The sequence below is a fragment of the Trachemys scripta genome, chromosome 1 (assembly GCF_013100865.1).
Source record: "Trachemys scripta elegans isolate TJP31775 chromosome 1, CAS_Tse_1.0, whole genome shotgun sequence".
Lineage (NCBI taxonomy): Eukaryota > Metazoa > Chordata > Testudines > Emydidae > Trachemys > Trachemys scripta.
The window spans coordinates 223,251,640-223,266,130 of NC_048298.1; the positions used below are offsets into that span (position 1 = coordinate 223,251,640).

At 41.1% G+C, this 14,491-nt stretch overlaps 1 protein-coding gene across 1 annotated transcript in view; it reads left to right on the forward strand.

Moving 5' to 3' along the window:
* The window catches only part of MXRA5 (matrix remodeling associated 5), a 33,610-nt gene that overhangs the window by 954 nt on the left and 18,165 nt on the right, over nt 1–14,491 (forward strand). Inside the window, exon 2 of the mRNA XM_034757473.1 lies at nt 3,838–4,053. Within this exon, the coding sequence (XP_034613364.1) occupies nt 3,848–4,053 (206 nt within the window). The 5' untranslated portion in view covers nt 3,838–3,847. The remainder of the gene's footprint in view (nt 1–3,837; nt 4,054–14,491) is intronic.

Below are 14,491 nucleotides of genomic sequence, written 5' to 3' on the forward strand. Positions count from 1 at the left end.
TTTTATTTCCCTCTGTTTGTTCGGTGCTCACTGTCCGGCTGTGCAGGGAATGAGCTCCCTTCAAGTCGACCTCGGTGTATTAGGGGAATTCTTCCCTAATGGGAAGCATCTGCCCTGAAAAAAGCTAAGAAGGGAAGCCCCCCCCCCCCCCCCCCCCCCCTTCTGAGATTCCTCGTGCAGCAGCTCCAGCAAATCGTGCTGCTGAAATAATCAGCGTCTTTCCCCCTCCCCGTCACTGCCCCTCAGTGACGGAAACCTGAGGCCACATACTGGCTTTGGGCTTGCAGTCCTTCCTCAGGCAGAGCCCCCCGTGACGTCGCAGCGGTATCCGTGGAGAGCCACGCAAGGAGCTTTCAGCTCACTTTGTAAGAGTGAGTGTCCCCACTCCCCCCGCACCAGTGGTGGTCTCAGAGCTGCGCCCTCCCCTAGTCAGCCACTCAGCTCCCCAGTGATGCTGTCACTAATGCCTGGGCATTGTCAGTATCTCCTCCTCCCCCCCCTCCCGCCCGGTGCAGTTTCGGGAGGGGGGGCACCTCGTGCCACTGTTCAGGAGACTGAGGCCAGTTGGTTCTCACTCAGCTAGTAACAGTTGAAAACAGCCCATCACAAACATCCCTCTGGTTTGTGCCAATCAGAGGAATGATGGACCTGCTACCTCAGACCTGAGCCAAACTACTAATGCCCTGGTCAAGCTTGTGGGAAGTAGAGCCAGCCCTGGCAGGAGGTGGGGCCTTAAACTCTACTAGTGTAGGTCATTCTGGAAAGAATTCAAAGTAGAGCTGGCCAGGGGCTTTCCACATCTCTCCCCCGGCATCCCAAATTGCACCCTTTGCTCTCCAAGCGCTTTTACCTTGCTCTGCTTATTGTGTGTGCGCTGGGGGGGGGGGGTGTGTGTTAAATGCTTTGTACCGTGGGCCCCTTCCCCTCCAGCGTGCCACTCATGATCGTGCAATGTTCCTGTGGCAACTGCATATTTAATTGTATTGACTATGACAAATGTCTTGTCCTCTTTTTGGGGGTGTGGAGTGGGAATCACACTTTTTTTTGTTCATTTCCACTCCCCTCTCATGTGTTCTGTCTCTCTTTCCTCCTGGCGTATGCTTCTCTATTGGTGTTTGATTTTTCTCTCTCTCTGCATGTGCTTTCTCAACCCTTCTTCCAACTGCAACACTCCCTTGCAGCCCCCTCCTGTGAATATGTGTGTTGCCCCCTGGTTCTCTGCTCCCCTGCACATGCTGTCCAGATCCCTTTTGTCCTGCATACACTGTTCAGCTGCCTGGTTCCCAGCTCCCCTAAATATACTGCCCAGTAGCCTGTTCCCCTGCACACAATTCCTAGCTATTTGGTTGCCTCCTTCCCTACACATAATGGCAACGTGCCTGGTTCCTTGATCCACTTGACATGCTGGCAGACCTACCTGGTTCTATTCTCTCTGCTCCCATTCTCACTTTCCCATTGATGACTCCTAGTGGTGGCTGGCAACACCACACTCACTTGTGTTTCCAGTCCTTCTTTTTTCTCTCATGGTATGTGGCAGCAGCTCCTGGTGGAGAGAACAAAGGTAATTGCTCTTTGTTTGCACCTACCTCTACAGGGGTTTGGACTCTTCCACAGTCTGAGAAACATTGGTCTAGTGATTACAGCTGGGGACTAGAGGTCAGAACTCCTGGGGTTCCATTATTTGCTGTCCCACCGACTTATTCTGTGATGTTGGAGAAGTCACCTAATCATCTGCAAAATGAGAAGAATGTTTGTCTGAATAACAGGAGTGCTTTAAGACTCAATGAAAGTTTGGGGAATAACTGAAAAGTTAAATATCATTATTAGTTGCAGAAATTGTTGTTAATGATGAAAACATCAGAAATGAGTCATGAAATGGAGGTTATAGTAAATGTAACTCCTCTTAAAGAAATGAATCCTAAATCAGTTTAAACTTCTTGCTTTTAGTAACTTTAAATTATTTAGACTCTTAATGGGAGTTAGGTGCCTAAATACCCCCTGGAGATCTGGGCTGTAGGTTCTCCTTTTTGTTGTTGGTGGTGGTGGTGGTTGTTTTGTCCTTTCTGTCCCAAATCTGCATCTTGACGTATCAGGGCCTCCAAAGAGATCTTGCCAAAAGAGCAGTGCCTCTTGTAGGACATTTCCTTGAGTTCCCTAAACTTAACGAAATCATCCCTTTCTATTAATAAAATATATTATGAAGAGTCTGAAGATGTATCATTTATTCTCTTCCAAATGTTTCTTCATTATTGAACTAAATAATATTTAGAATGCTTAAAAGGAGAGGGATTTTGTATTGCACTGAAAGGAGAATACATTTTATTGCAAGTTAGTATGTATTAGGTGGATATTTTTTCAAAATTTAACAATTTCAATGTTATGAGTATTTTGCATTATTGTTATTCATTTTATTTTCTTAAATGGAGAAAAAATATGCAATCTATAATTTCCCACTTAGAAGTTTAATTCTTGATCTTGCTTAGCAAGTCCTCATGTTGTTGTAACTTCTTCTTGACTCCTGCAAGAATTATATAAAAGAAAATGGGGGTTTAGTACACTTCAAAAGAAAATGAAATGTGTAAGGTATTTTAACATGACAACTTTCACTAAAGAGAACACCTGAAGAAGTGCATAGTTCTTACACACTTTATGAAGTGTTTCTGTTGAGAATAGTAGCTGTCTTATTAACTTGACCACAGACATTTGAGAAACATCTTCAGATTTATGAGTCTCTTCTTTGAATTATAATGGTTTGCATATGATGTTGGTAGAAAAATGAGAGTCATACTGTTTGAAAATTTTAAAAATTTTACTTTTATACTAAGGGTAATAGCTTGATGTAGGCAATACTGGATGAAGTTTTAATATGGCTGAAATCCACAAGCCACCATAGACTTGGATGAGTGTCCTTCATTGTTAGACTAGGCTATACAACAATAACAACAAAATTAATAATAAGTTGCCTTTATGTGGCACCTTTCATCTGAAGCACTCAAAGCTCTTCATAAAGGTCTAACAATTAGAACTAAAATGTTCAACTTGTTTGCCTGAAGCTAGTCTCTTCAAGCCACAATTAGGCACCCAAGTAAATTGATTTTCTAAAGTGCTAAGTCCTCAAAGTCAATGACAGCTGCAGGTTCTGAGCAGCTTTGTAAAATGTGGATTGTTGCTGAGGTGCCTTAATATGAATTTACCAGCTTAACTTCTGGAAATCCAAGTTTTAAAATGTTGGCTTAAGTTTTATAGATGTTAAGGCCAAAATTTTCACACTTGGGAGCGTAAGCTTCCTCCTACATCCATGTTTAGGCTTCTAAATAAGTGGCTTGGTTTTAGAAGTCCTGATTATCCACAGCTTCCATTGAACGTTTTGGCTTAAATGACATTGCATACCAACATCAGACAACAAATGAGAGGTAAAGTATGACAGTCCCAGATATAATGACACCTAGTTCTCTGCCCTAAGCTACTAGAGAATGCCTTCTCCCATAAAAGTTATATGTGTAAACCAAAAGTATACAATATTTTACCACAGAGAAACAGAAAATTAGTATAATTATGGTGAAATAGAAACGAGGGGAAAAGTTAACTTTGAAATAGCAAATAGCTTGAAAGAAAAGCTCTTTTCAAACCATATTTCATAAACTTTTACCTAAATTGCCTATCAGGTTGCATAGAAATAGATTTGTACAAAGTTTTCTTTATTTACATTTTCTCTATTTTATAGCTCAGTCAGGAAGCCTTAGGAAAAGTAGCTCCTACAGAAGCCATCATTTAAGTGATCATGCTCTATAAGTGTGTTTATGAAGATAAAAACATTTTCTTTTACAAATAAAACAGATACAGCGAAATGAAGACAACTGACAAGATGCAAAAGAGGGCAAATTTGGGGGCACTATCCGTGGTGCTGATTGTGTCTCTGGGGCTTCCACAAATCGCTTTTGCATGTCCACGCCCATGTGCCTGTTACGTTCCCACTGAAGTTCACTGCACATTTCGATCCTTGGCAGCAGTGCCAGCAAGAATCTCTAAACATGTGGAAAGAATCAATTTGGGGTTTGTATTGCAATTTTACTGAAGAGTTTTACATTTTCTGTGTATAATCCTATATAGCTCAGCACACATGCTGCAAGGTGAAAGCATTATGTATCCTTGCTGAGCAGAATTGCAACTGTGGATGATTATTGATAACTGCTTGAGTTCAAAATGACATCAGAGTCACTGGTAACAAGGATGTTTTGGTCAAGCCTAATTTTCCAAGATTGGGTCCCATTTTTTTCGAACAAAAATTATTGTGATGGGAATTACTATTAAATGCTATACATACATTTGAATAACATTTTATGAACATTGGTAAGACAAATTCAATGTTTTAAAGTCTATACAAATGAATATTTTACCTGAAATTATATTTTATTAGGAATATCTGGAATAAGACGTATCTTAGAGAAATATTGCACCCAATAGGAATTTGATAACTGCACTTGTAGTAAACTGTTTTGCAAAATAACTTTAGAACAATACTAGAAACCAGAAAAAGTCTATAATTTATGAGTGATAGTCTGGATCTTGATATAATTGCTCTACTGAAGTTGAAAGAAAGGCTCTCTTCCCATCTTAGACTAATTCTGTACATCAAATAATATTCATTTTAGAAGAGGACCTATTTTTATACTACAGCCTATTATAGTTTCCTAGCTCTTTTAGTCTTTCCACTGCCCATTCTGAAATCAATGGGACTGCTCACAGAATAATGTATAACTCCCACAATACAGAAGGGATGCCTAGTTAGGACAGCTTTATTACTCCTTTTCATTGCTCCAGTGGTGCAAACGGCTATAGTGTTGGCCCAGATCTGGTCTGTGATTATGTCAGACCATCTGCTATTAGTATAATTTTTAATGGGCCCCATTTAGAAAATAAATTGTGTGCACAAATAAATGGGAAATAAATCTTAATTACATTGAACAGATATGTTACCCCAGGGAGTCATTAGAATTGTTGTCTCAAAGCTGTAGCCAAACAAACTGAAATGAAGAGAAGTCGAATTCTATCCTGCCATGTTTGCACTGCTCTAGTTGGCCCTAAAACCGTTAGTGAATCTTTGGTTGGAAAATAGAAAAATTATTGAACGTTCACAGGAGTCATTATTAAATAAAATTATATCCAAAAATCTATGCTAACAGAATAATAAGGTTGCAAAGTCAAGCACTCAAAATTTAGGAAGTGCCAGAGTTAAGGTTGCCTGTGAAAAGTTAATTTTCCACCTTGTGCATATGCATTATGATACAATCTTTAATTACATGAGTGCATTGACATTTTTTCCACTGAAAATTTGCAGAATAATTCAGTCTGAGGCAAACACCTGACATGGAAAATTTGAGCCCAAACAATTAAAATCTGGCAAAATTATAAGCAAGTGAACAGCATTTTAGATGGAAATTTTTAAGCAACGTTACTACACACATCTCTACCAGTTCTACCTATAACAACTATGTGGAGATCTTGCCCTAAAGATCTGCTCATGGAGGTTTTATTTGGGGTTCTCTTCCTAATATGGAAAAGGAATAGAGGATTGGACATCTCCACGGCCGCACTCCCAGCTTTCTTTTCCTAGACAAATGGCCCATTCTGCACTAGGTGGGGGGAAATCTTACCTCCCAGTCAGAATGGTTTGGTAGGAGTTCAGGTTTAGGCCCCTCTTGCACGTTTTACCACAGGGAGGAGAGAGATTCTCTATTATTTGGTTGGTTTACCCTTTTTGTGAATGAACTTAGTTCTCATGAGCCAGACATAGTAAAGACAAGCATTACTCAAGCTTTTATATACAGTTCTGTCTTAGTCCTTCTTTACACTAATCTTCTACTAATCTTTGGACTGTCTTAGTCATATATTTGAAATCATGATGCTGAGTGTATTGTTGTTGTTTTTAGAATTAGGTGAATGTTTTGGCTAAAGCAGATTCAGCTACACCAATTCATTTTGTGAATTTCTGTCAATTTTGCCAATTTATTTCGGTCAGAAAAAAATGTGAAACAATCAAAACATTTAGTTTTGATATTTTCAGAACAAAATGTTTCGGTTTTTCAGTTTGAAATGACTTTTCATTGAAAAAGTCCTTTAAGTTTATTTTAAACAAATCCAATAAAAACATTTTAAAATGGTCAAAATTAAAATGACATGTTTTGATGTTGTTGAAACAAAACATTTAATTAAACTTGAAACTATTTTTTTCAATTTTAAGAATTGCCAGTGAGCTGCAAAATCTGTTATTTGGACAGCTCTAGTTATTAATTATGATTATTGGGTCAGATCCTCAGTTGACCTTCAGAAATTAACATAGCTGTGCTGAATTAGACCAGCTGATTATCTGGACTACTGTTTTTCAGTGACAATGGTGTTCAGGATTTTTGTTGTGCATAGATGGGAACTAGGATGAAAACATTAATGTTGTGTCTACATTGTCTGAAGCTTTTTGATGTGGGTCAGGTAACTCACAGTACACAAGTCTCATCAATAGCATGCACACGCAATGCCTGCTCCATTTTCATTTCACATCAGATGGACACACTGCAGTTTGCTGCCAACTGAGGCTGTAGCATTCTCCACGGATATCCCATGGTCCTTCGCTTTGCTGCTGAGCAGCGTGCATTCTGGGATTATATTTGCTGTGAATTATAAGATGTCAGATAGGTTCAGTTTTGTTTTGTTTTTCAAATCACATTTCCACTTGCTCAACCCCATGCTTCCTTTCTGGGCTGGTTTGCACCATTTTCAAATTCCCATTGGCCATATGGTCCCAACAATGCTCTGTGCTGCTATGGTGACATGTGAATATGCGCAGGCTGCTTGGACTGTATTAAAGCTCTCAGAGCTGGAGAAATTTGGCATTCAACTTTGCCTGTTGCACCAATGAGCTGCGGGACCAGGACAATATTCGATAGCAATAGCAGCAGTTTCTCTGGCATCAGGAGGGAGGAGGAAGAACAGGAAGATGCCAAGCTGTTGGAACAGGAGGCCTGGTCCTGGATGACCTACACTTCATTCAGTGCTGTCTCTGGGGTCAGGAAACCAGTGTGGATTGGTGGGAGAGGATCATTCTACAGAGCCAGGATGATCAGCAATGGGCAGAGAACTTCAAGATGGGGAGAGCTATCTTTTTTGAGATCTGTGGAGAACTGACTCCAGATATTCTGCAACAGCATATCAACATGTGAAGCCTCATACCTGTGGACAAATGGGTCACTATTACCATCTGGAAGCTGACTATCCCAGAACGTTCTTGGTCTGTAGCCATCCAATTGGGCATAGGAAGATCAGCTTTTGGGGCCATTCTCCTAAAGGTCTCGTATGGCTTTGATAAGGTGCTGTCTAATTAGGTCATGAAACTGGGTAACGCTTAGGAAATTATTTATGGCTTTGCATGCATGGGGTTCCCAAAGTGTATTGGGGCAATTGATGGAACCCATATGCCTATCATTCCCCATGCCCCAGAGCACAGAATGTATAAACAGAAAGGGGTATTTCTTCATAGTGCTCCAAGGACTGGTGGACCACTGTGGCAGGTTTATAGACAAAATTGCAGAGTGGTCTGGGAGGGTCCATGATGCTAAGGTCTTTCAGAACTCAGTACTATTTAAACTATGGAGAAAGGACTGTTTGTCCCAGGAGCACGGTGGCCATTAACGGTGTGGAGGTTTGTCGGGTTATTCTGGGCTTATTCGCTGGTGCCCTGGCTACTGATGCAATTCACAGATCACTTGGACAGAAGGAAGGAATATTTTTAACTATCGCCTGAGTAGCTGCAGAATGGTAGTTGAGTGTGCATCTGGCCTTTTGAAAGACAGATGGGACTGTTTATGGAATAGGTTGGAAACAGCAGGAAAAAAATGCTCCAGTCATTCTAACAGCATGTTGTATTTTGTACAATATTTATGAGAGCAAGAGAGGAAGCTTTACTGAAGAGTGGGAGGCTGAGGTGTGGAAACTTGCTTGGAGGTTTGAGCAGACCTCCAGGAGTTCCACAGAGTTCCACAAAAATGCTGGGGGCACCCTGATAGGGATGCCTATTGTTCATTTATTAAGCCTCCTTCCTGAACATGTTAGCCCATGGAGGGTGTGGGGATGCTGATTGTGGGGGATTGTGTGTGGGTGGTTGAAGTTCCACATTCCTATGTGCTATTGTAAAATGCTATGAATTATTTCAGCTTTATTTAAAGGATTTTCTGTATTAAATGCAATCATGACTCCTGGATTTATTGTAAGCAGTTTTATTATGAAATAACAATAAAAAATAGTTAAGTTTTAATGAAAACAATGGAATAATAATATCTTTGTATTTGGAAAAAACTTTTAACTAACCAATCTTCATAAATAACCAGCTATATACAAACCTTTAATTACTACAGCAGTATAAACAAAACTCAAAGTAGTACAATTTTGTGGAGGGCAGGGAGTGCATATAGTGAGACACATGTATACACTTTGTTTCTGGCTCTTCTTGTCCTCATGGGTTCTGGATTGAGTGCCACAGCTCAAAATTCTCAGGGCTCAAAAGAGCTGGAGTTTGGGTGACGTGTGTTTGGTGCCCAAAGGCTGAATCTAAAAGGTTTATGGGAGCCGCTGGAAGTACTGCTGCTGGGATGCAAAGATTAGGAGTTGCTGCTGGTCGCCATAGCCAGCATTGTCCAGGGGCAGAAGGACATGGCTGAGTCCCAAATTATGGGATTGCAGGCCTAGCATGACCATGTTTTGCTGGAGGGCATTCTGCTCAGGACAGCATCCATGAGATGCCTGTGCATCTCTCTGTCTTTTTCCATGCTTTTCTTCACCATGGTGATGCTGTCTTTGGCCACACCCACTCTTTCCCTGGCAACCATGACACTGTCCTTGGCTACTGCCATGATCTCCTAGGAAAGCTGCATTTATTTCTCCCACTGGGTTCTCGTGTACAGCTTCCACCTCTCATCCAGCTGAGTTTTCCTTTCACTCTGCCATGCATTCTCATTCAGAGTCTTCCTTCTCTCCCTTCTCCTCCCTTCAGGCTGGCCAGTCTGTCAGCAGTACAGGCCTTGTCCTTGGTGGTCTGGCTGTTGCAGGTACTGTGGCTTTATGGGAGCAGGAAGAAAAAAAAACAGTTGTTTGTTCATATTCCAGACAAGTTATGGGTTTTTTTTTAAGTATGTATATGTGACTTTACCTCCACTTTTAGGGAACCTCAGAGAAGGTAGATTGCTGGGTGCATTTGGATTTCAGTCTAGTGTGTCTGCATTCATCTGCTGGTCGGAGTCAGGTTGGGTGGTTGGAGCTGTTACAGGTTTGTTTTTGCAGTTTTGTTGGTGCACTGGAGTGCTTCTGTGGCATCAGAGATATTTTAAAAAGAGGCATGCATGGAGGGTGTGCTGGATACTAATCCCCTGTACATCCCCTTGAGGCTGTCCTGTCTGTTGCTGAGTATGCTGAGGCAGGCCACTAGGAGATAGAGAATGGTCTTACTCAGAAAGGCAAATGACACACCAGCAAGATCTGCTGTGAAGTTATTCACCAGGATTGCCCCCCCCGCTTCACCCCACCAGAAGCTCTGCAAGAGTGGAAGGGACTTGCAAGCTCTATCAGGGGGCATGGGTGTGTGGCTATTTCTTATAATGTGCTAAACAAAATGGAGCAATTTCTCAATCTTAAGTTCTGCTACATCTCCCCTGCAGAGAGGGGAAAGTGTAGAGAAAATTAAATAGGGTCCTGCAATGATTGCCAGCTAGAAAGCAGGTACAAGGCATTTGTACCTCAGCAAGGAGCAGTATTGTTTGTGCCTTGACTGGGTCCACAACGTGCCCTCATACCTCATGTAAACTATGAAAACTAACCACATTTCTTTTCCTGTAAGCCCTGTCTCAATAAACAGTTGAATTCTTGCACAAATGAATGCTTTCGGTATTCAAATCTGCTGTGGGGTAGGGGCAGGTGGGGGATGGGGAACTGTTTGTGACTGTGCCATGCTGGCGGGCACCGTTTTGAAGCAGCAAAAGGAGGGGGTGGGAGGAAGGGGGGAGGCTCCTAGCTCACATTCACCACCAATAATCAATAATAAATTGTAAAGATAGGTACTTACATGCTGCAATTCCCTCTGGGAGATCTGACTCTGGTCCCAGCCTGTGTTTCTGGTGGGGTTTACTTCTCCCCACAAGTCAATGGAATGGTGGGGACTCAGGATCAGCTGATACAAGGCAGGAATCAGAGTCCCTTCTAGCAGGGCAGGACTTAGGCTGGCTGTCCTGCTGGCCATCCTCAGGTTCCTGAATCCCCCAAAGGTCCTCCCACACAGAGAGCAGCTCCTCTGCTGTTCATCCCCTGATGGGCTGAGCCAGTCATCCTAGACTGAGAGGGTAGGGAGTGCAGGAAGCAGGCTCAAATAGTTCTGTGATGGGTTGTACTATCATTCTATCATTGTGTAGAATCCTGTCCAGTTCATCAAAAAAATGCACAGGTTACATGTCTCCTGCCAGATGTCTCCTTTTATCCCTCATTTCAGTGTAGTTTCTCCTGAGTTGCTTGTTCTTTATCTGGCACTGGTCATGATCCCTCACAGAGATCTGCTTTGCAATGTCCACAAAAAGGTCCTTATTCCTGTGGCCACAAGAGCTTCCCAAACCGATGCTTCTCCCCAGATGGTGATGAGATCCAGGGGCCCAGCATGGCTCCAGGCTGTGTAATGCATATTGTGGGGCTTCTGGCGTGCTATTGTGGTTGTATCACATGGGATCCACAAGCAAATGGGCAAAATCTGGCTCTGCACCACCTTTTAAAGGAGAGAAGGGAAGGATCATCCTGGAAACTTGACACCAGGGCTGGGAGAGCACACAAGTAAATTGAAAGAACAGTAATGATGGACCTACAAAGCATTGTGGAATAGCTGTTGGCAACATGCAAAAAGTGGTGCACAGCAATTGTGTGAACATAAACAAAAGACAGAACTAATTACATTCAAAGTCAATCACTTTGTAGAAGGACTCCAGAGTTCCCAATAAATGCAGAGTTAGTGTGCACTGATGGGTTGCATCATATGTAGGCAAGTGCTTTCAAAACAAATTAATTTGATTTGATCTGGTTTAAAATGCCTATGTAGACAAGACCTACATTTGTGGTCTAATCCCAAAGCTCCAGGCCTACACCCTCACCTCATTTAAAACCCTCTTGATTTTTAGAAGAGAGAGAGGTAGGATGCATGGGTAAAATCCTGGCCCTTTTAAAATTAATGGCAAAACTCCCTTTGACTTCAATGGGGTCAGGATTTCACACCATGTATTTTAAAGACATACAAGCCAGCACTATTTCTTGGTTTCCTAGTTCTTTTGTCTTATCTCTGTTTCGGTCTTTTAGATGTAATACATCTCTCCTCTCCTTCCCTGCCACCCACGCTTTTACTTGTATAGCCATGAGCACATCATTAGCCCTTAACAAATAGTAATTAAAACAAGACCCTAGAGTCTATTCTGCGATTTAGAGCTGTGACTAAGGTGGGACTGAATGGAGTGTAAATCAGTTCTCCAGAATTGAGAACTGTGGCTGGTCTACTTATTCGCTTTCTTTTAGAGCCCCGTCCCCTTCTCTCAGTGAAGTTAGCAGTAGTAAGATCAGTTCCTTCATTTCTTACATCCATATCCTGCAGCCATTGTACAGGCACTGTTCTCATTTGTTTCATGAAGTTTTACCTATAGGATCAAGTATTTTGCTGCTGCATTTCCTCCCCTCTCCACTTCATTCCCTCAGACACCTAAAGTAACAATTAGAAATCACTGTAGTGCACTGCAGAATTTTTTCTTAAAAATAGCTGATTACTATAAGTAATGGCACAGACAGTATTTGAAACTACAGCTGTATTCTTTCAATTTGCATTCTTTTCTCTTGCATGGCTCTAATGCAGTAGAAGTAGGAGGAGGATTTCAGAATTTGTGTATATTTTATGACTCATAGAATGAAACTGTCTCTGATATGTTTCTTCTGCAGCAAATATTTGTTACTTAAGGTAAAGTAACTATAAGGCTTAACATAACTGTAAATATACCTAGGGTTCCAAACATCAGTGCTTGGCTATCTTTTACTTCGCATTTCTATTAATCTGACCTGGAAGAAGGGCTAAACTATGCGTTAATTATATTTTCAGATACTATAAAATTGTGATTTGCTGCAAATGTTAGTGAGGACAGAAAATTGACACAGAGGCCTTGAACTTGATCCAGATCAACTGAAGTCAGTGGAAAGATTTTTCAGTCTCAGCTGAGCTGGTCAGAAAACAGAATTTCCATGCTGCCAGAAATTCTGACATTTCAAAATTTGTTTTCATCCTAAACTGGGATTAAAAGTCAAAATCTGGAAATATTTCAGGGAACAGAAATTCCAAAATATTTTGATTCAGAAACATGGCATCATTCAAAAAAGTTCATTGTGTTCCCACAAAACCTTTAGATTTCAACAAAGTGGCATTTTCCAATGGAAAACTGTTCCATCAAAATTTTTTTGACCAGTTCTAGTCTTAATGGGAGTTGGATTTCCCCTATATAGATTAGAAACAGGGGAACAAATAGTCATTGTGAGGTTAATAACTGGAATACAGTAGTATAAATAAGTTCTAAGAATCAAAGTGGGTAGCACATTGGATATAAGGATACTGTACAACATGATGGCAAAAACAGCCAACGTGCTTTTTGACTACATGCACAAAAATGTCATAACATGGATCAGTCAGGCCCTCACCTTTTTCTACATGGCACAGGTGAGACCATGCTTGGAGTACTGTGTACATTTCTGAGTACATCAGAAAACTAAAACTTATTCAGAGAAGAGCAACAAAAATTATACGAGGCTAGAGAGACTGATTTAAATGAATGATGTAAAGTGCTAAACATTATAAACCAGATGCTCAGCTAATATAATTTTGTGTAACTCTATTGTAGACAACGGAATTATACCAATTTTCACCAGCATCTTGACCAAGTGACAATCAAGGGGACAGATATTTGATAATGGTTGTGGATATACCATAGCTCTGGTAGCCATATCCAGTCAATGGATAACAACTTCTTATTTCCTACCCTTTGAGAGAAGTCAGTACAGCTGCCCTTTACCACCCGAGGGTTCCTATGCATAAAGAAAATCCTCTGGGAGACATTTAAGTCAGAGTTATGACTGTTTGCGCTACTGAAGCAGCCCAAATTAGTCAGAGTACCAGAGAATCATGTTATTTGTTTCCTAAACTGCTTACTGAATTGTGAACGAGGTACGCAAATCAGCTAAAGGGTTCTAATTTTTCTGAGGGCTGAATTATTCCCTGCAAACAGGATTCTTTACGTATGTCTTTCCACCATGTATAGGAGCTCATACAATGGACCACATTCAAGTACAGGGTTTGGTTGTTTTGTGCTGCTCTGGTGAAGCAAAGTAATCATAAACCCAACTGAACCTGATGATTTAGAGGGGTTTACTATGGTTTGGCATTGTCAGTTTGACACCAGTGAATCTGACTAAATATTTTTTTTAATGAATTACGATCCTGATTCTGCACCTGTTATGTTGGGTTTATGACATTGTACCTCTGAATTACAATGGTGTAAAAATTACATAAGGGATTGGAGAATCAGGCCCATTAACTCCATTTATACGGGTGTGCCTGTCTCCCTCCAAACAGAATACTTATTTTAGTTTCCGCTTGCTGTTCTTTCCATCTGATGGCTTGTATTCAGTTAGAATAGAAAAAGGTCAGCCACATATATTTCACCTCTGAATTATAGTATTCTCACACTAGCTACGGAGCGAAAATTATCTCATAATCTTACTCAGTTTCACTGCATTCAACAAGAATAATATAAATCAAGTCTAGTTGTGCAGACATAAAAGATTTCTTTTCTTGGGAGTTCTCAATGTCACTAATGGCAAGTTTCCTTGCTCGCAGTAAAGGCAAGGAGGATTTGGTAGAATTTCTGCAGTTACAGTCATAGCGACACTGAAGGTTGAAATGTTGCTGGGGACCCCTTAATGAACTTCCTAGCCTAAACTCCTTATATCATCCATAATCTATAGTAACTTCCTTCTCTCCAGCCTTCCTGATTATTTCTCCCTCTTCAAACTGTCCAAATATCCTGCAAATAAACATTTTTCCCACCACTCTGACTACATCACCCCCTATTTCTACTGCTTCCCTCCACCGCCTCTCTCTCTCACTCACTCACTCTCACACACACTTCTGCATCGACTCTGAACACCTAATCCTTATTTTCAAGGTGCCACACGAGTTTGACTCAACCTATATCTCACCTTTGTCTCTACTTACTCCCTACAATGTGATTTGTGCTCTGTCAACTCTTCTCACTTTGATACTTTTCCTTTTTTCACTCATGCCTTTCTGCCTTTTTCCTATGCCCAGAATGACTTTCCGATTTAACTGTCAGTGTGAGGTATTGTGGGATGGCTTCTGAAAGGCAGCAGCAGTCAATGTAAACAA